Source organism: Pezoporus flaviventris, unplaced genomic scaffold, assembly GCF_033815535.1.
Source record: "Pezoporus flaviventris isolate CSIRO_AGI_PZ_B2104156 unplaced genomic scaffold, CSIRO_AGI_Pfla_v1 ptg000045l, whole genome shotgun sequence".
In the NCBI taxonomy this organism is placed as follows: Eukaryota; Metazoa; Chordata; class Aves; order Psittaciformes; family Psittacidae; genus Pezoporus; species Pezoporus flaviventris.
Window position 1 is genome coordinate 8,328,626 of NW_026892593.1, and position 20,469 is coordinate 8,349,094.

Consider the following 20,469-nt stretch of genomic DNA (forward strand, 5'->3'; position numbering starts at 1 on the left):
ATATGACAGATGGATAAGGCACTGGCAAATTTTGAACAAGAGGAAGAGTCATGTTGCTGAGTCTTGAAAGTGACCAACAGCATGTAAAAGCAGTGAAAGACAAAACACCAAGCACAGAGCTTGAGAATGTGGACTAAAACTCACTGAGTCCAACACACCTGAGCCACATGCACTTGGGGAGTATGAATGAAAAACAAAGGTAAAAGAAGCAAACATCTGGCTAGTTCGACTACTGCATAATCATTTTTCCCCTCCGCTGTCTCCTTTGTTACTCACAGAAAGAACAGCAAATAAAACACTGGGGAAATGAATATGACAGAAGAAACTAGCCTAACATTCAGATACCCAAACTAAGGACAGCACATATGCTGTAGACAGGTTGTCACTGACTCAGGGTGGAAAGGGGAAAAAGATGGGATAAGGGCTAAGGAAGAAAGCACCAAAAGATGTGTAAAACAGAATTAGGAGACGAGGTCAAATATAAAGGTGAAGATGCCGAAATTTAGGACCTTTAAAGTAAAGGAGAAAAAGCGTTCTGTCACCTGACACAGGCAACGGACCAGCTCAAGATGTATCAGAGCAACTTAACACGGAAAAGGTGCGCTGCAGCAACACAAGCCCGCCGTGGCAAGGAGCACCGACACGCACGGCACGGGCCAGCAGCCCAGCGCCTACCGTCACAATGAACGCGGCAACCAGCGGGCCGGTGGCCGAGGGCTCACGGGGGCCCGCGGAGACACCGCGCCAGCTCCCGCTGGAGGGCACCTGGCGCAAGGAGGCCGCGGGCCTCCCGCCCTTCCCTCGGCCAGGCTGCCCCGGGGGGGCGGGAGGCCCCGGCGCGGCAGCGGCGGCGCGCGGGCGGGCAGCGGAGCCGCTCTCCCAGCGCGAGGAGAGCCGCGGCAGAGCGCGCTCCGCCACCCCTTGATGTTCTTTCGGGCCCGCCGGCCGCCCCCTGTCAGCCCCCGCCGAGCGGCCACCGGCACCGGCACCGGCACCTTGCCTCACCCCGGCCGCCTCCCAGCCTCAGCCCCGCTCCTCCCGCCAGCCCCCCCCTACCCTCCCACCGGGTCCCGACCTTACCGGCAGCCCGGTGCCGCGGAGGAGCGGGCCAGCGCGCGCCGCACACAACGGCGGCGAGAGGAGCGCGAGGCGGCGGGAGCGCGCGAGGCAACAGCTGGGTGGGAGGAGGGGGGAGCGGGAGGCGGAGTGGGGCGGGGGGGGGGGGGAGGAGGAGGATGAAGAGAACGCGCACGCCCGCGCGGCGGCAGCTGCAGCAACAGCGCGCCACCCGCCACGGTGCGCGCCACCGAGCAGAGGGCGGGGCCACAAGCAGGCCGCAGCCAATAGGACGCTGCTGGCCTCGCGAAGGCGGGGTTGAGGCGTGACTGACGGCGGCCCTGTCCAGTCAGACAGGGAGGGAGGTGGGGCTCTGCTGTCGACGGACGGGAGGCGGGGCCAGTGTGACTGGCAGCCTGCTGTTCGAATTGGCGGCAAAGGGACGCGAGCGCCAGGCCCAACCGCCATTCGCCATGAGGGCTGCCGGGCCTTGACGGGCGTCACCGCTACCGAATAGCTGAGGGAGGCGGGGATTACTGTGAGCGACGTCATCTCTACCCAATGGCTCCCTGGCGCGGTATGACGTACGTCCCTACTGTCCAATCAGAGCCCCGGGGCGGTGGGGAAGGAAGGAAGGTGGGCGGGTTCCTGAGGCAGCCCGGCCGCCTCTCACCTGTGCTGGGTGTGCGTACCCGGGTCGGAGGGGAATGCACCTAGACCCTGCGTGGGAGGCGGCGGCGGGGCTGGCGGTAGGTGGCGGCTGGGGGCGTAGAGGGGGCTCCGCTTCGGGTTTCTGTCCCGCGCCCTTGCTCCTGAGGCGGCAGGGCCTCTGCCATGGCGGGGCAGGGGGCTAGGGAGAAAGCCGAAGCGGCCGAGGAAGCGGCCGGAGAAGGCGGCCGGGCCGACAAGGAGGGCCGGAGTGCGGTGCGGAGGAAGCCGGGCGGCGCAGGGTCAGCCGTGGGGCTGAGGAAGGGCGGGAGAGGCGGGCGGTCCCCACCCGGCTGCGGGGCTCCGGGCCCGGCCCGGCCTGGCCTGGCCTTGTCCCGCAGCAGCTCGAGCCCCAGCCCCGCGGGGCCGGCCCGGCTCCCCGGGCCAAGGAACACCCCGAGCTGCGGCAGACGGCGGTGGCCGAGGGCAGCCACCGGGCGGCCCCGGCTGGATCAGGCAGTGCTGGCTTCGGAGCACCGCGAGGGGCTGCTGAGCTTCTGCCGCTGGCTTTGCTTAGCCCGGCACCCGCCGCTGGTTTGCCCGTTTCCTCCTCGGTTCTTCCGGATAGTTCATGAGTGTTTGGGAGGGATTTGTTTGTTTGTTTGTTTTCTGTTAAATATAGAACTCGGAGTCTGTTTTACTTAAAAGGAGTAAAACAGCACTCCGGTTACCGCGATGTTGTAGTGTGAGTTTACGTACACTTTTAAATCTGCATACACTAAGACTTAGTTCAACTAAGAATGCTCCAGTTGAGAGGAGGACTTGTGAACACCTAACCTGTATTCACATCAAACTATTTGAAATGTAGTTTTAAAACGGAGATGTTTCTTTCTAGGTGTTAAATTACTCATACCTGCTGAATGGGTTTCACAGTGGCATTTAAGCTAAAATCCTTTAATTTGGTTTCAGTATAATATAATTTTTCTGAACCTTGTTAGCAATGTACAAGGATTAAATTCCTAGATCTGTTTATCATTAATACTGAGCTGAATGTCATGTGTGTAAGTTTCTTTGTTCCCCCCCCAACAGGCTAGGATTAGCTATCATCATATTCGCATTATGTAGATCACCCTGCCAAGGTCAGTAATGCTGCTTAGATACGGTTTCTCATTACTGAAAACTTTCACATCCTACTGATTACTGAGTCCTGTGAGGAGTTGAGAAGGGTTTTATTTTTACACTCTGCCTTTGACATTTCCTTCACTGTTTTCACAGAAGAGACAGTTCAGGCTTGCACCGTATCTACATCCTTTTGCCAGCGTTAACTGTCTTGTGATAGCTGGCCTTTAGCTGAGAGTCTGCTGATAACCTCCTTTCCTAAGGAGATTGCAGTGCTCCATGTAATGGAGCCCTTTGTTACTGTCAGATGTGTCCCCAGCTGTCAGCCTTTAAAATTTGGTACCTTCCTTTACTTGGACTGTAGGATCTCAAGAGTACACTTGGATGTTGTTCAGGTTTTCATCCAAAAAAAAGCCACTAAAATTGAATGGAGCCTTGCAGTGCTGCCCAGTCCTTCAGTTCCATCTCTTAAATTAGGTCAGAGAAAGGCAGCAGAACATCCCATTCCAGATTTTCTGTCTGCGTATTCTAAAAGTGGTTCTGAACACCTGGGAAATGCAAAAATCTTCTCAACAAGCGGGCAACCTTCAAATTGAGTCACCCCATCCAGTACACCTTCAGTAGCTTTCTGTTTGCTCCGCGGACAGCTGATAGCAATTTACTTCTTTGTGTATCTGATAACCTGATACTTCCAACGGTGTTGAATTCCATTTTTCCTTTCAGGCTGGATTTTGCAGACTCTTTCTTTGGTTTCCCCTTTCTCCAGGTTGCTCATGAGAGATACTCCTTGTGCTCTCTGTAGCAATGATTTCTACAAGTAGTTTTCAGAAATGCTGTCATGAAAGGAGTGTTGAAGCTATTGCAGATCACTGCTCTCTCCGCTTTAGCTGCAGACTTGGACATGGGAATATTGGGAATGTTTTCACAATACTGGCAGCGCTTCAGGCAGGTCATGGTAGTTGTTCTGTAATCCTCTGCACTACTGGCTGGTTTGGGTGTGTTTCTCTCATGGGGAGCAGAGCAATGCTGTCTAAACCTCTTCCAGTTTTCTGTCTTCTTGGCAGTTACCTCTTACATATGAGTGTCAGTGCAAAGATTCACCCCTTCCCTGAGTCTGTGTGCCATCCAGCCAGCAACTGGCATCCACCAGCCCCTTTGGTGATATGCACAAGAATGGAAACAGCAAAAACCCTATTTTAAACCTGGTTTGCTCTGGGTCACACAAGGGAAGGGATTACTGACAGTAACTCCAGTTTAGTTTATTTTAGTCTAAACTGGGATCTTTTCCTTAAGAGGAATTTCCAGACTAAAGAAAAACGTAGGTCTGTTGAACTGTGTATCAGCAGACAGATTCCATCTTGTTTTTCTTCCATCGTGCCTACCTGGAAATGTACATATAATGCCAAGCTGATGAGATGGAATAGTTTTCCTGTCAGCCAGTGTCTGCATGCTTCAGATAGATACCTGCTGGAAGGCAAACATGATCTGTAGCTGTTGGTAGTTTAAGATTGGTGCTTGACTGGAAGTGGTCACTGCAGCTCTGCAGGCTAGGGGATGCTCCAGATGTCGTTACTTGGGCTTGTTAGTTGGTTTATGCTTCGCTGTGATGATTTTATTACAGAGAGAGAATTGTTAGGTTTATCTGCAAGCATTAACTTGATATGAGTGCTCCAGTACTGGAGGGAAATGGACCTACACATATTCTCAGCCTACAGAAACCACCGTATGAGTTTGACTGCTAGTTTAGGATTAAAGTGTTGTTTCACAGAACAGATGAAGGGAGTTTACACAACTGCTCTAGGGCACTTAAACTGAGTGGTGGACAGGACCAAAATAGAGTGCTTCCCTGGGAATGGTAGTTCTGAAAGAAATGCTAGGGAGCAGAATGTAGGTGAGGTTAGGAGTGGGAAAACAGTAACAAGAACCTAAGTCTCCTTTAAGGAATATGCCTGATGGTTGTGTGGTGCCATCTTTTGGTGCATCCCTCCTCTTCTGTTTTGTTAGGTTGCTGACAGTGAAAGACTTCCTCTCAAAGCTGTTTAAATGAGAATGTCCCTGGCCCAAAGAGTACTACTGACATGGCTTTTTACGTTACTCTTCCTGATCATGCTGGTGCTAAAGCTGGATGAGAAAGCGCCATGGAACTGGTTCCTCATCTTTATTCCAGTCTGGATATTCGATACCATCCTTCTAGTTATGCTCATTGTGAAAATGGCCGGACGCTGCAAGTCTGGCTTCGACCCTCGCAACGGCTCCCAGAACATCAAGAAGAAAGCCTGGTACCTCATTGCAATGCTGCTCAAACTGGCCTTCTGCCTCGCCCTCTGTGCTAAACTGCAGCGATTCACCACCATGAAACTGGCCTATGTGTTCATCCCTCTGTGGGCCCTGCTTATTGGGGGTATGGTTGAACTTGGATATAATATCTTCTATGTACGAAGAGACTAAACTGTATTGTGTGGGTTTAACACTGATGCTGGTACCAAGTTACTGTTTATTACAGTTTTGCCACAAACTTGGTCTCCAAATTAGAAAGCCAAGTTAAGAAATCAGCCAGGCTGGAGACTAAACTGGACTGAAGACTGACAGTAGACTTGTTCCATTTTTTTTATTGTAAAACTGTCACATATGCTCTTGTAAATAAAAGTATTTGTTCAACATAAGATGTTCTGATACGGTTATTCGTTATATGAAGTAAGATACAAGCTCTTTTTGTGCAGGTAGATCTTCTCAAAGGAACCACAGCCGTTCTACCTGAGTATTTGGCACATTGGGTAATCCTTGGGAAGAGGACTTCAGTTTGCTACTACACAAGCTGTCACTCAAGAAATAACCAATTAATAATTTCTGTAAGGTGGTAAATTTGCTTTAGGGATCAGCAACAGCTGATAGCTGCCAAACAAGAACAGAAAAGGAATTAAGTGGCTCAGCATTTATTTTTTGACAGTGAGAATCCACTACTAGTCTTAAAGACTAAAAATAAACACTTTAAGCTGCTGAAATAGACAATAACCAGTCTGTTGACCTGGGAGAAAAGTCAGTGGTGAACTGTGCCAGCAGGAGGGAGGGAGGCAATGGTGACTGTGTTTCCAAGGGAGAAATCCCCAGTGCTGCAAGAGAAAGGAGCTGCAGGTGAGCTCAGTGATGCCTCTGCACCCACAGGAAAGGGTACTGCAGCAGGGAAGATGGTTTTAATGGTCTCGTACTGAATCTCTGTGGTGAAGCCTTTGGTTTTCTGGAGTACTGGCAAACTTGGGTGTAAGTGAACTTTTCTAAATAACAAATGCCATAATGGAACCAGGAGCATATTCTGTGGACCGAGAGCGCTGTTCCAGGAGCTGTGAGAACACCAAATTCAGATGTAAAGGTTGCCTAGGACATAGGAACATGCCTGCTGCTGATACTGATCCATTTACAGCTCCCAGGTACAAAAGAATGTCTAGTGAATGAAAAGAACCCAGGAAAAACAATGTGAGGTAACTGGAGGTGACCAGATCACAGTGTCACCAATAAAATATTCATTATGTACATTCAACTGAACTTGTACTGTAAAAAAAAAAAAAGAAACAGCTTCCTGTTCAGTCACACAGATGGGGCACAAATAAAGGGGAACCATGTTGTCAGATTGCTGAGAGGGCTTTAGCCCAGGAACCAGGCTGCTCCAGGCTAAGGCAATGGCACTAAATTCAGAACATCAGCTCACAAAAGGTCTTCAGAAAGAATTTAAGTCACAATTGCTCCAGATCCATGACTGCCCCACTATGCTAAAAGAGGAATCAAGGAATGAAAACAGTCTGTAGCTGTTAAAACAATTGCTAAATATTTATAACCCCTTTATTATAGTAAAAATAATGCATCACCTTTAAACAGATCCATGTATCAGCCTGCGTTTATAAATGTGCTGTGATTCATGGAGAGCTGAAACTACCCTTTAGAAATCTCTTTTCCTTTCAGTGCCTGTCAGGAAGTTGTTTTTTGGGGAGGGTTATCTGTGCCCTGCTTTCATTCTGAAATACACGTAATGGGAGGATCCTCTCAGGGTCTGAGAAGCTTTCTGCCTGCTTGCATGGTGTCCTGCTCCCGTCACTGCTGCTGTGATTGCTCAGGTTAAAACTCTGCTTGAGATTAGGATTAGCTGTGGCAAGGAGGGGTGAGCATTCATCTTGGCATGAGCTCTGGGCCTGCTGAATGTAGGGAAAGCAAGAGCAAGCAGGCATCTACGCATAGGAGATAGAATCATAGAATAGTTAGGGTTGGAAAGGACTTTTAGATCATCTAGTTCCAACCCCCCTGCCGTGGGCAGGGACAACTCACACTAAACCATATCACCCAAGGCCTTGTCCAACCTGGTCTTGAACACTGCCAGGTATGGAGCATTCACAACCTCCCTGGGCAACCCATTCCAGTGCCTCACCACCCTAACAGGAAAGAATTTCCTCCTTATATCCAACCTAAATGATGAGATGTGGGTATATACGTGCATGTGTATGTATGCTGCAGAGAACACACTTCATTGATGCAGCCAATGTAAGTCTCTTCAGCAGATTTTCTGTCAAATAGAAGCTGGGGTTGCTGAGCTTCCTGGGATGCAATCCTCCACAGCAGACAAGCTAGAGCTCAGGTAGAATTCTTACTGGCTGCTTTAAAATGTATGGAGAAGAGTGTCTAAAGACCTACCTCCAATTTAGGTAAACTTCTATGAACCACTTATCAAACACTGATGGAAACATATAACAAGCATTTAAGCACTTTAGACAATACATATATATACACAGACACACACCTCTTTTTGGTGTATTGCAGCACCAACATAAACCTGAGTACCCATTGTCTTTCCCTACCTGAGGATCATCAGAAGAAAGAGGAAAAGGCACTGTTCACACACAGCCAGGGAACCCCATGCTGCTCAGAGGAGCAGAGCCACTTCCCTCAGTTGGTGGTGTTAACATGTCACTGTAACATCACAAATTATGGAAGGATAAAAAATACCCTCATTAGGATTTGGTCTGTGATTAGCAAGATGGGCCACAAATGGTGGCTCTGCCCCCTTAATAAACCCCCTTTGTGCCACAGATGTAACAATTATCTGAAAGTTTGGCATCTCTAATTAAATACAATTGAACACAGTTGCTCCAAATCCTCTTTTAATTGCTGCTTCTAATGCAACACAAAAAGATGAACAATTTCAGTGTTTTGGTTGTGGATTTGTTTTTTTCATTTGAAACATTTACAAACCTTGAAATAAATGACAGATTTGGAAGGCTGCAGCAGACAGTTCTGGTGTCCTGCCGGTCACATGCAGACTGGTTTCCTTTAGCACAGGGTGTTTTTGGGACACAGCCATCTGCAAGTGCTCAACTTTGCTTGCAGGATCCTCATCCTTACAGAGATGCTTCAGCAAAAGCAGTATTTGTACCAGATTTAACTGACCTAACCTCTGCTGATGCCTTTGTACACACAGTCTTGCTCTTCTGCAATGTCTCACTCAAAAGGATGTACAATACAAAGCATGCTGTAGTGCACTGTGACCTTTCCAGAAGCTGCTGCAGGAATTCCCTCTGTTCACAACTACCCTGTTCGCAAAGGCACCGCTGACAGCTGAGATGGAACGAGCTCTCCTCACACTTTGTTTGAGACTGATCTGCTGATCTCCGTTGATCAGAACAGAAAAGGTGAAAAGCAGATGTGACACAGCTGGCAGGGAAAAGGGATGGCAGGGAAAAGGGAAGTGGATGCCAGTGGCTCACCCTGACTTGTGAGACACAGGCAGAAGGGAACTACAGCCCAAGTACCAGCACCCGGATGAACACTCACCCCAGGTATTTGTGGCAGCTGATGCGGGGTGTGGAGGGATTGCTCTGCCTTCAGCAGCTGCGCTTGACAGTGCACTTCAGAGCTTGCAGCTCTGAAATGAGACTGCAAGTATTTACTGTGTAGTGCTGTTATATATATTATATACATAATATATATAGAAAGATGATATACATATTGTATATGGAGATTTATGTTCCGCACCATTTTCCTTCAAATCATTTATACAAGCTGGAACACTGCAGCATACTTTGTAGGAGAGTATCTACTTCTGTCTGATAAAGGAAAATAATCAATGCACATGTGTGAAAGGTCAAGAAACTTAAATGTTCAATTACCTATTCACATGGCTGTTCTTGATTTGTCACCATTTTAGAACGGGACAAATCAAGAACAGGTTTTCTGTTCTTTTTCTACTTGAAAAATACCATTACATGACATACACATCCCCACCTTGAACCTGAATGTACCAGAGACATATGTACAGACACCCCAAATGCACTGCTCGGCACAGGTGACAGTGTTACAAGATAGGCCAGCACAGGACTAAGTAAGAGACGGAAGCAGTGTTATTGTCTGACATACACACAGTAGTACAGAAACAAAACCTTGGAGTGACCTCGTGGAAGTTTCCGTGTTTGCTCAGTTTAGAAGTTGGGTGACACAAAGGTTCTGATCAAAGTGACTTTCATGAGACTCCCAGACACCCAGAATTGAACCAACATCCAGTGTTACCTATTTTAACACCACTATCCTTTGGGAACAAATACCATAGTTTGCAGTAACAAAGCTCCTGAATAACTGCATCCTAAGAAATAAGTTCTTTGCATTTATTAGCACAGAAAGCAAAGCATGAGCATGTAACACATAACACTTTTTAACTGAGACTGAGGTAAAAATAACTCTGCTGAACTGGAAAAAATAATGTTTGTACCCTTTCATTGTACCTTTATGGTTTTTAGGTTTGGATGCAGTTAGTCTTCCACGTGATCCTTCAGACCTGGACAGGCCCAGCTATAGACTCACTGCTGAAAGCACTGGGCTATGCAGCCTAAGGCAACGTAAGGAACCCCTGCAGCTGGACCTCTACAGTGCCATCCACTATCAGTTCAACATTTTCTCCTCGGGCTTGTACAGAAGGTGGATGAAGAGTAAAGAATCTGCAACTCAGTCCAGCTGTTTCCTTCAGTCTGCCTTTTCCAACAAACCCAAACTCACAAGCAGGCAAGCATAAGAGAAGTTAATGCAGCACAGAACAGCAGTGTGAGTGCAAGAAGCAAAGAATAAATGAGACCCCAAGCTGAGTTTATCAGTATGAGTTTTTATCTCAGTGTTACTTATGAAGTTTGTAAAGAAATCACTTCTCAATTATGCTTTTTAGTCTAAATAATTCATTTCTGTGATTACAAAAGCTGTCGCTGCATTGACTAGACAGACAAGTCCCTGAGTGTCCCTGCACACTCAGAATACAGCTTTAGCAGTTTTGACTTAGTTACACTAGTCTTCCGCACACAGGTCTCATTCTCTTGAAACACCTGGGGAACAGCTTTCTCAACCAACTGCCCTGTTTTGTCTCAACACAACCAGAATAAAACTGCCACAGAAAGTATCATCTTTAAAACAGAGGCCTAAGCTGCACCAAACATTGCAACTTACATAGCAGTGAGCTGGAAATTAACGGGTGAAAGAAAATATAAGTGTTACTGAAAAATCAAACTTGATGAAAATAGAATTTTAAACTGCTGCTTTAATCAATGTTTGTATCAGATTATCATAACTGTACACCAAATATTAAAGGACTATTTAGTACTAACACCCTCATCAGTAGGCTCATCTATCAGCATGACCAGGACACAAGGAGATTGGTGTTTAGCCAGCACTGGAGTACAGCATAGCTCCAAGGCAAAGGAAATACGAGCATCATGGCACAGAGCAAAACAGCGGTTGGAATATAATACACCAAATCTGCAAAGTCAGTATCCCTGATGGTTCTAATCCAAACTGAAACCCAGAAACGGTGAAGTTAATCACAGCTTCTGCACAGAACACTGAATGTGCATTTCTAAGAGTAATGAAATGAGTTACGGGAATCAGTTTCCCAAATTCTCCCATATATGCTGCAAATTCAGTGGGATCTGCACAAAATATCAGTATCACCTATTACACAGTTTTTAAAGTGCATTTCATCCATTTGGGAAAGGAATTAAATACCAGTGGGACACAGCGACTCACAACCAGAGAAAACATTCCCATCAGCGTCGTTCACAGCGAAGCAGGGGTCAGGGGAAATCCAGCCTTCCCCTTTCCAGCTTGTGCACATGCACCTAAAGACAAGGTTCTCCACACAGCTTGAGAAGCCCCCAAAGTCCTTTTCTCTCTTGATCACAGCTGTACAGTTTTCATCCGGGTGGGGTCTGGTGGTAGTCCACCATTTCACAACACTGTACTTTGCCAATCAGCGTGGAGAAAACATGGATTTATTTCAGTCAATTCAGCTTCCTCAGTCACATGCACATATGAGAGAACAGTCATTCTGAACAGTGAGTACCAGAGTCCTGTGTTTCTTGGAAGACTTATTCAATTTTCCAAATCTGCAATATTCAGATCTGTTTCACAGCATTCCACTATTTCACGTTCCATTTCCTATGTAATTTGCAATAGCAACTTATTTACTGTGCACATGTGTATCTGCTTAAAAATCAATTTTATTTATCACCAAGGAATTCTTTCACAGATTAATACTCAAATCTTCACCCTCTGAAATAATACTTTATTTCTAATACTAGATAGAATTAATATCTCAGTTAAAGAAGTATTGAAATATTCACTATAGTAACAAGGAAGGGAAAGTCTGCATGCCGGCAGTACCTGTAAGGAAAATGCTGTTTCAGAGCCAATTTGCAGGCATTGGGGAAGGGGGTGGGGGGGGTGACACAACACTGAGTAACACTTGTATATAACACATGAAGTCAGTTGCAAGTGAAATGCAAAAGATCCAGTAAGTTAAAAAACAAAGGAAAAGTAGCTACCACCTTGAAAGCTACCGGTAGTGACAGTACAATGCAACTCTTTGCTACCACAAGCACGGTACCAGTATCTAGTAGAACAAGGCTACGCTTCTGCACACCACATGGGTGATGGAACAGGGCTGAGAATACACCATGTCGGTACCGGGAAGGGCCGGCATTGGCCTTGAGCAGAGCTTTCCAGTCTGCAGAACAACAAGAGACACAACTACAATACTGGAGACTTCAGCCCAACTAACAGGAAGGGTCAGGTAAGAGCTGAAATCCAGGGAGGGGGGAAAAAGCAATAAGCAAAGACTAGTTTCAGTACATCAGGAACATGAAAGATTTATTGCTGAAGCAAAAGTGTGAATACGAAGTTGCACGCGGCAGGAAGGGACCGCTGGAAACCAAAGCGAGACCTTTGGCCAACTAATGAACAATTTGGGAGCTGAAACCCTCATGAAAGGTGCTCCCCTCTGAACAAGAGCCACAGCAGAACAAACATAACACAGGCAGAGGACAAAAAATGCTCTAATTTTAATCTCTTTTTTTTTCCCAAACAAGCAAAGTAAGCATCACCCTGACACAGCCAGTCAGCCCAGACTGATGATGTCTTGGAGTGCAGAGGGAGTTCTGAGAGATACTGGTAATTCTGCCCGTATCGTTCATAGAATCGTTAGGGTTGGAAAGGACCTTAAGATCATCCAAGTTCCAACCCCCCTGCCATGGGCAGGGACACCTCACACTAAACCGTGTCACCCAAGACCTTGTCCAACCTGGTCTTGAACCCTGCCAGGGATGGAGCATTCACAACCTCCCTGGGCAACCCATTCCAGTGGCTCACCACCCTCACAGGAAAGGGTTTCCTCCTTATATCCAATCTAAACTTCCCCTGTTTAAGTTTGAACCCGTTACCCCTTGTCCTATCACTACAGCCCCTAATGAAGAGTCCGTCCCTCCCCAGCATCCCTATAGGCCCCCTTCAGATACTGGAAGGCTGCTATGAGGTCTCCACGCAGTGTTCTCTTCTGCAGGCTCAACAGCCCCAACTTTCTCAGCCTATCTTCATACGGGAGGTGCTCCAGTCCCCTGATCATCCTCGTGGCCCTTCTCTGGACTTGTTCCAGCAGTTCCATGTCCTTTTTATGTTGAGGACACCAGAACTGCACACAATACTCCAGGTGAGGTCTCACAAGAGCAGAGTAGAGAGGCAGGATCACCTCCTTTGACCTGCTGGTCATGCTCCTTTTGATGCAGCCCAGGATACGGTTGGCTTTCTGGGCTGCGAGCATACACTGAAGTCGGCTCATGTTCATTTTCTCATGAACCAACACCCCCAAGTCCTTCTCCGCAGGGCTGCTCTGAATCTCTTCACTGCCCAACCTGTAGCTGTGCTTGGGATTGCTCCCACCCAGGTGTAGGACCTTGCACTTGGCATGGTTAAACCTCATGAGGTTGGCATCAGCCCACCTCACAAGTGTGTCAAGGTCCCTCTGGATATTGTCCGCAAGGAATTCTGTTTAAAAATGAGGCTCTGGCCTGTCTCAAAAATCACAGAGGATGCACAGAAAATGGAAAAGCTTCCACTTTTGTGTGAATCTGAAATCCCTCTGGTTTAATCTTAAGATTCTAAAAGTGATAAAAAGGAAGAACCAAGCCATACCTGAGCAGAAGCTCGAGGCCATCACTGGCCAAGACCACGAAACGGGTCTTCAAAAGGAAAAAAAGTTCTGCTCTCAAGTGTAAAACTGGGTTTGCTAAACCATTTTCAAAGATGGATTGATTTTCAGTCTGGGCAGGGTGTGTGATGCAGGAAGCTGCTGTCAGAGGTGGGCACACTTCACTAAAATCTGACATCTAAAAAAGGACTTGAATCAGAATGAACAATAGCATAAAATCACAGGGAAGATTTTAAGTAAACTAAATAAGGTTTTGTTGTTGGGGTGTTGAAGCAGTATCTGGCAAGGCTGGTTTTGATAAAGATGGAGCCTTCAGCTATCCCACTCAGTGCAAACTACAACCTGCAGCTCTCCTCTCTCACGGCTCTCCAATGACTGGCACAGAGAAGAGGAACAGAAAGCTACGTAACTGTGTATGGATGTTCATTAAACCAAAGAGATTATGGGTGGAAGCTTCCAGATAATCCACAAAACACAGAGGGAGCTGAGCCCACGTTTCTACTATCAGGAAGGCTCAAACTCTTGAACCAGTGAATTTTTCAAATCAGAATCTGCTCGAGTAATAACTTGCCATGTCACACATGAACCGTTTGCTAATGGTGTGAGGGGAAAGCAAGATCCCTGAGGCTGCAAAACCGGTACTCATCTCTTAGCCAGTAGTAAAGAAATGAGCAGTGAGACTTAAGGACCTATGAGCCACATCACAGAGATTCATGTTGCTATTGCTTCTCTAATATGTAATTATGGCTATGGAGGAGTAACATTTAGCAATTCAAAAAATGATTTAATTAATAATTCCTTGACAGACCTATTTCAGATTTAAACAGATCAGGGCACTCATCTGTCAAATGGCTGATTTTAGTGCCAGGCCTAAGTACACAGTAACACTTTGAAGTTTAACAACCTAGAACCAAAATGTTTGCAACAAAAGGGCCTTAGGTAGTTGAATTAGATATCACCTGGAAGTCACATTGTTCTATTGCTACAAATGAACCCAAAGTGATAACCAAGTGCATCAAAGGTTATAACCTGGGTAGGTAAAGGTTGTACAGCTTTTAGAGAGCTAGAGGAAAAATAAATTAAACCAAAAATAAAACATCAGAGCTGAGAGGGCACTGGAAATAACCACAGGCCTAGGATCTTCAGCTTTACATACTTAGTTGAAGGACAGGCTGTAGGGCAGTTTACTGCTATTCGTAGCTACCTGAAAAAGAAGTATCATTCAGATGTGTCTGAGCTATACACTAATATGTTACACAAAGAATTAAATAAGTTAAATTACAGAGGTTTTGCCATTACTACACCAGATGCTAGCTACCCTTGAAATCCTCTTCCCTCAGAACACAGCTTAAGAGAACTAAAGTGTCCCACAGGTGGGGAGAGAGGAAAACAGTTTTAATGTGGACATCACTGTTTCTTTATTCATTAAACAACTCTTGCTTCCAGACTGGGACTTGAGAGGAATCCTCCTACTGGACACGCTGGCAACTATGCGTACTGCCTGCTGGTATCAGCACAGGGAGCAATTCAAATCCAAATGTGTCTCCAGGAATTACAGGTCACTACTAAAGACTGAAGCCTTTACAGCTTGGTGAGTAACCATTTAAATAATCTTTGTTGGTTTAATTTTAGTCAAATTAACTATTTGAAGGGGGATGTTGTTTTTAAGTTTTAAATGTGAAATGGAGCTGCCTTAACTGCGGCTGGAGCAGGGCAAAGAGGCAGGCACAGAAGGGAGCTTGCTCCCTTGCACCAGCTCCTCTAGAGAGGTGCACGCAGGTCCCGGAGCCCATGGGGTGTCCAACTGTCCTCACAACAGGGAAGGTCTTATCTCTGTTCCACATTAACATCTGATGCAGGAGTCTGGGGAGTGCCTCACTGAGCCCATGTGAAGGAAGGACTGGTTTTGTGTTCTGACTAACCTCAATTTACAGAGAATGCCTCAGCTCTACCTCAGTTTGCTACAGCTCCTCACCCCACAGCAGCGTGAGGGCATCCTATGCATTAGTGCAGGTAGAAACATAACCATTTAGAGAGGCAGTTGAACTGAATTGTTTTTTGCAGACCCAAAAATAAAACCAATCTGTTGTTATGAACCTTTATTAAGCGGCTCACATTTCAGTATAAATCACACTAAAAAGATCTTTAAAAAAGATATTTACACTACAGTGCTGACACATTTAAAATGAAAAAATTGGTATAAATAAGCTCTATGGAAAAGCCTGGAATTGTCAAAAAGAATTCTGGCTCATCTTACAAAAAATATATATGTTAAATGTCAGCTCTACTCTAAAACCTACAACTCAAAATTATTTAAAGACTTCTGTATGTTAAACCTGCAGTGTTTACAGTGCATCTGGCCCTAAGTGCTTTGATACTTCACAGTTATGGACAGGCACTGAGGAATGTTACAAAGCTACATAACTATTTTCTGTAACAGATGCGAAGGCAAGTCACAAACTTGCCTCACAGAATTTATGAATCATTAAGTTTAAAAAGGAATTTAAAACCATATATACAAATTTAGCACAAAAAATCATCCTCTCTTTGTCCATGCAGTTTTGGATATGATGAACTATGCTGTCTTGTATCATCTGGATGTATGTGACCTCCAGAGCATAACTTGCCTTGTAAGTCCTTGCTGCCAGGTTCAAATTTAGAATCCGTTTCCAACTTAAATGCCGTCAATTCAATGTGATCCAACCTAGTCTGAACAGTCTGGCCCCCGGCGTCATTGGGTGCTACTGTCTTTTCAGGCAGGTCGACATCCATGGGTTCTTCCTTTATTCGGTGAGAGGCAATAGGTTCGTGTTTTATCGGCATGAATTCCTGCTGCAGGTACTTTGTCTGGAGAGCAGCTGAGAATTTGGAGTCTTCGGAGGTATTTTTGCTCATTGTACAAATTCTGCTGTCAGTTTGAAGTCCAATAACCGAAGACTTGGGGTCTGCAGAGGTCCCTGCTTCAACTGTACTCGTATTTTGAGAGAGTTCTTCCTCTGAATGGTACAGCTTGAGCCGGATGTGCCAAGCCAAACTGCACACAGCTGAGACTGTCTTGAACTGGTGCACCACATTCCTTGGGATAAAATAAATGTCATTATCGAATAACTGAATTCTGGCGTATCGGATGCCTTCCCTTCGCAGCTGATTGAGTTTTGCATCATCAACCCACTGGACACACTGGAGGAACAAAGGGAAAGGAAGGAAAAAAAGGGGTGAAAACTCTGATTTAGCCTCACAGGATACCTGGTAAGCAGTGGCGAGCATGCTTACCTGTGAAAGCGGAGGCTCATGCAAATCTAATTGCATTCGCTGAACTACCTCCAAGAAGTCTTCAGCATGAAAACAAATTACATCTTTGGTTATACGAGGCTGCTCAGACCTACAGAAGAGTAAGAATTCCACAGTCAGAGCCTGAAACTAACACACTACAGAGAGTAACAAAGAAAATCTGCAAGGATAAGCAAATGATAAAAAGAACACAGCCTACATTTTGAAGGAAAAAAGATTGTCTAAAAAGGCTGATTCCCAAACACAACCTCATTAAACTGGTTTAACAAAGTAACCACATTTCTTTACAAGTGCAGTAAAAGCAGCAATGAAAGGTCAACAAGACTCACTACGTTTAGTTTTTATTTTCAACTGACCTCTGTCTGTCTTGAGGCAGAAAGACAGATGCTTCAGATACACTGGGCTTACTCTACCACCACTCTAACATGATATAACCATCAGGTACCTCAAAATATGCAGCAGTCTGACTAGTACTGTGGCAACCATTGCTTAGTATCTTTACCTCAAACACCTTGTTCAGAGTTAGCAGTAAGGCTGTATCTACACTAGGCTGCCACAACACAAGTACGCAACAAACGCTGGCATCCTCTACAAAACATCCCTAAAGAATACAATCCTATTTGTGCTCACTAGAGAGCTACAGAAGAGCAAAATCTGAATTAGGGTTATTTTCCATATTCAAACTGTAGGAGAATTCACCTCTTGTCCTACATCTCCCCCACAGAAATGCCCAACATTCATATTGTTCCTCCAGAGACATTACCTAGAATTAGCTAACAAAAGGCAAAACCAGCTACAACCCTTACCACTTTCTGATCTAAAAGCCAAACTCACTTCTTCAATGGAAATACATAAAACTAAGCTCCATGTGTGTATTTCTGAGGGATGTTTAGGTTTTAAGGTTTTTTAAAAATGTGGTGATACAAAGATTCCATTTATATAGGATAAAGCTCATGTTGGAGTGGGTTTGCAAAGGAAATTTATCAGCCAAAAAGAGCCTGATGACTTTCCTCCTCCATCCAGTGCTGAGTCCTACTCAGGCTGACGGGAGTACACCACCTTCAGAACTGCACTCAGGCTGTGCTGAAAGGAACCATGAGCCACTGGGGTCCCCCCAACTCCTGCACACAGCCTAGGGACAGCCGACCCCTTGCCCTGCACCCCTCTGCCACCTCCACCCTGCCACACAGGGCCACAGCCTCAGATCTGCTGGGCCTGGGGCAGGAGCTGACACAGCAGAACAGCTCAATGCATTTCAGCATTTCTTAATGGATGTCCCAGCACTCTTGTAAAAGCATGACGATAATCGATCTTTATATTTTTATATACATACATGCAGGGTTATTAATGTTCCACAAAGCAGGCAATGATGTGCAGTTTATTGGGTTTTTGAAGAGACATGTTTATTTTATTTGGGTCATGACCTCAATAAAGCAAAAAACAACCAGTCTGAGGCTATTTTTAGAGTCCCAGATCAACTACTGAAAGTATGCTAGGGAGAGTGTGCAAACCACATATTTTACTTTCAGTTTTACAGAGATTAAAATGACTCTCTATATTTTGGTCTATCTGCTCCTGAAGAGGATTCAAGCACTGAAAGCAAAAAGCTTACAGAAACATCTCTGATCGGTGGTGTAAAATGTAGCAGCTACATTCATCTTCTTTTTATAATGCAGATCTGTTTGGGTTTGTTGGTTGGGTTTGTTTTGGGGGTTTTTCTTAACACATCTGCCTCTGGAGTTGACCGTATTTGTGAATGAAGTTAAGAATTAAAATAAATACAGAGAATATCAAGGCCAGGTTGGATGGGGCTTGGAGCAACCTGTTACAGTTAGTTGAAGGTGTCCATGCCCACGGCAGGGGGATTGGAACTGGATGGTTTTTACAGCTCCTTTCAACCTAAACCATTCTGTGATTCTATTAATATCTGCATACTAAAAGAAATTCAGTCCAAAGCAGTGTTTTCACAGCAGCGTCTACTGTGTTTTACACATTATACAGGACAAAGTATAGTTAATGACTGGTTTTAAATCATTCCTTTTTCAGTCCCTATATATACGTACAACAGCATGGGTTACCAACTGTGTTGCAATTCCGTCACAAAACGTGACATGCCTTTTGTAAATGTAACAGAGAAAACATTTTTGACATAATTTTGAATCCTGCATTTGCAGATTTGGTATTTAGCACAACTTTGAGATTATATTCTGTAAAACCTTAAGTTTAAAGGGTGTTGTGCTCCCCACCCCAAGCAAAACAGTAGCAGAATAGCTCAGTTCCATGTCCAAAACCTCATTAAATCCAAACAGAGCTATAAGATGACATCAGAAAACTCCTTTTAGAGCACTGCTGCAACTATTTATGACCATTTTTTTCCTTAACCTCATTCTTTAAAAGGACTGGACTCTTCTTGCTGTAACTTTTCAAAACACATTCAGGACTACAGGTTTAACCACAAACATTTCTAACCTAATGCATCAAATCTGGCAGTATATAACAAGTCTGGCAGTATATAAGAAATTCCTGTGATCATATAGAGAAGTACTAACAACTTCACACTCTGGAACACCAGCCTGAAAGCTGCTTGCTGAAGCACAGGACACAGGGGTTTCATTTTGCCAGTAGCAATGCTATGAAGTGCCTTTTGCTGTCCCTGTCACAACCCATACACATTTCCATGTAAAAATCTTCGAAGTTTCCCTGATTTAAAATTTCACTGGCATTTCATGAGTTCTAAAGCATACTTGGTATCACTGCAAAAGTGATACACTAAGGCATTAGGTAATCAGCATGATCACGGCACCAGTTTACCACATTCCAATGCAGTGCAGCACTGGAATCTTGAGATGAAGGTTTAGGATGAGAATGGGCAGTTCTCACTAAGATCTGAATTACTATCAATTTAAACTGCTATTAATTTCCACAGGCATGCAAGTTTGGGGAGTGGCATTTTGTTTGGTTTGTTGTTTTTTTTTTTTTTACTTCTTTAGATAAAGCTTTGAGTCTTTCTCATATGCGCAAAGGGTATCAAAATACTCAGATTACACAGAATCTCAGCTCTTGCCCTGCTGCCCCTACTTACTCTTAATTCACTCCAGTTTCTCACAGTCAGAGCAACCAGGAAATTAAGGCTCCAGCTATCATCAACCTGAAGAAGAACACAGCTCCAAATCTCAGAGCCCAAAAAAACAAACACACTAACATCTAACAATCCAGTTCTTCCCCAACAGCAATTATTCCATTTTATATTTCCCTGAACTCATGGCAAGTAACACAAATTTGCATCTTTGCACCCAAAGGGAATTCACTCTTCTAATCTCTTAGACAAACAGCAAAAGGTGTTTCTACTGTTCACATATGCAAAGGTAACCTTCAGAACTAAGGTCATTCTCCCAAACCTAGGCCAGAAGATCCTGAAAAATGCTTCTTAGATCTGGGCCAGGAAGCCCATATGATTATGGGCTTTTTATTTGACTAAAAAGTAAACAGCTTCAAATAAGATACATTCACTTCCTGAATCTTATTTGGGAATTCCAAAGACAGACACCAAAGAGTATCATATAACCTCCAACAGGATTATTCCTTATTCATAAATAAATCAGGATTGTAACAGCCATGACTTTGAAGCAGCAGCATAAAAATTCTGCTCGTTTCCAGACAACACAAAGAACTGCCCCAAGGTCTTCCTGTGCACCTCTGAGGCAGAAACTTGAGTTAGTCCTTATGCACTACTTAAAGCAAAACAAGGTGTGATGCATTTTTACACCTAACATTAACTCTGTTACAGCAACCCTATTATAGCTGTAAACTGTCACTGCAAGGCACCTTTCTCCTTTCAACCCCACAGCAATGCTGTA

General features: G+C 45.0%; 3 protein-coding genes across 6 annotated transcripts in view; 1 reads left to right on the top strand and 2 right to left on the bottom strand.

Moving 5' to 3' along the window:
* PHTF2 (putative homeodomain transcription factor 2) overlaps positions 1 to 1,168 on the bottom strand; it is a 67,401-nt gene extending 66,233 nt beyond the window's left edge. For all 3 annotated transcript variants that reach the window (XM_061467339.1, XM_061467341.1, XM_061467337.1), the window contains exon 1: positions 1,081 to 1,168. The gene's annotated coding sequence lies outside the window, so the exon portion shown is untranslated. The remainder of the gene's footprint in view (positions 1 to 1,080) is intronic.
* Positions 1,169 to 4,207: 3,039 nt separating this feature from the next.
* Positions 4,208 to 5,486, top strand: TMEM60 (transmembrane protein 60). The gene has a single exon (XM_061467317.1). It carries the CDS (start codon positions 4,867 to 4,869, stop codon positions 5,269 to 5,271), a length of 405 nt encoding a protein of 134 aa, XP_061323301.1. The 5' UTR covers positions 4,208 to 4,866; the 3' UTR covers positions 5,272 to 5,486.
* A 9,919-nt stretch (positions 5,487 to 15,405) lies between these two features.
* The window catches only part of RSBN1L (round spermatid basic protein 1 like), a 53,384-nt gene continuing 48,320 nt past the window's right edge, over positions 15,406 to 20,469 (bottom strand). For both annotated transcript variants that reach the window (XM_061467335.1, XM_061467336.1), the window contains 2 exons: positions 16,595 to 16,703; positions 15,406 to 16,501 (listed from right to left, as the gene is read on the bottom strand). In XM_061467335.1, the coding sequence (XP_061323319.1) occupies positions 15,845 to 16,501; positions 16,595 to 16,703 (766 nt within the window). In that variant the 3' untranslated portion in view covers positions 15,406 to 15,844. The remainder of the gene's footprint in view (positions 16,502 to 16,594; positions 16,704 to 20,469) is intronic.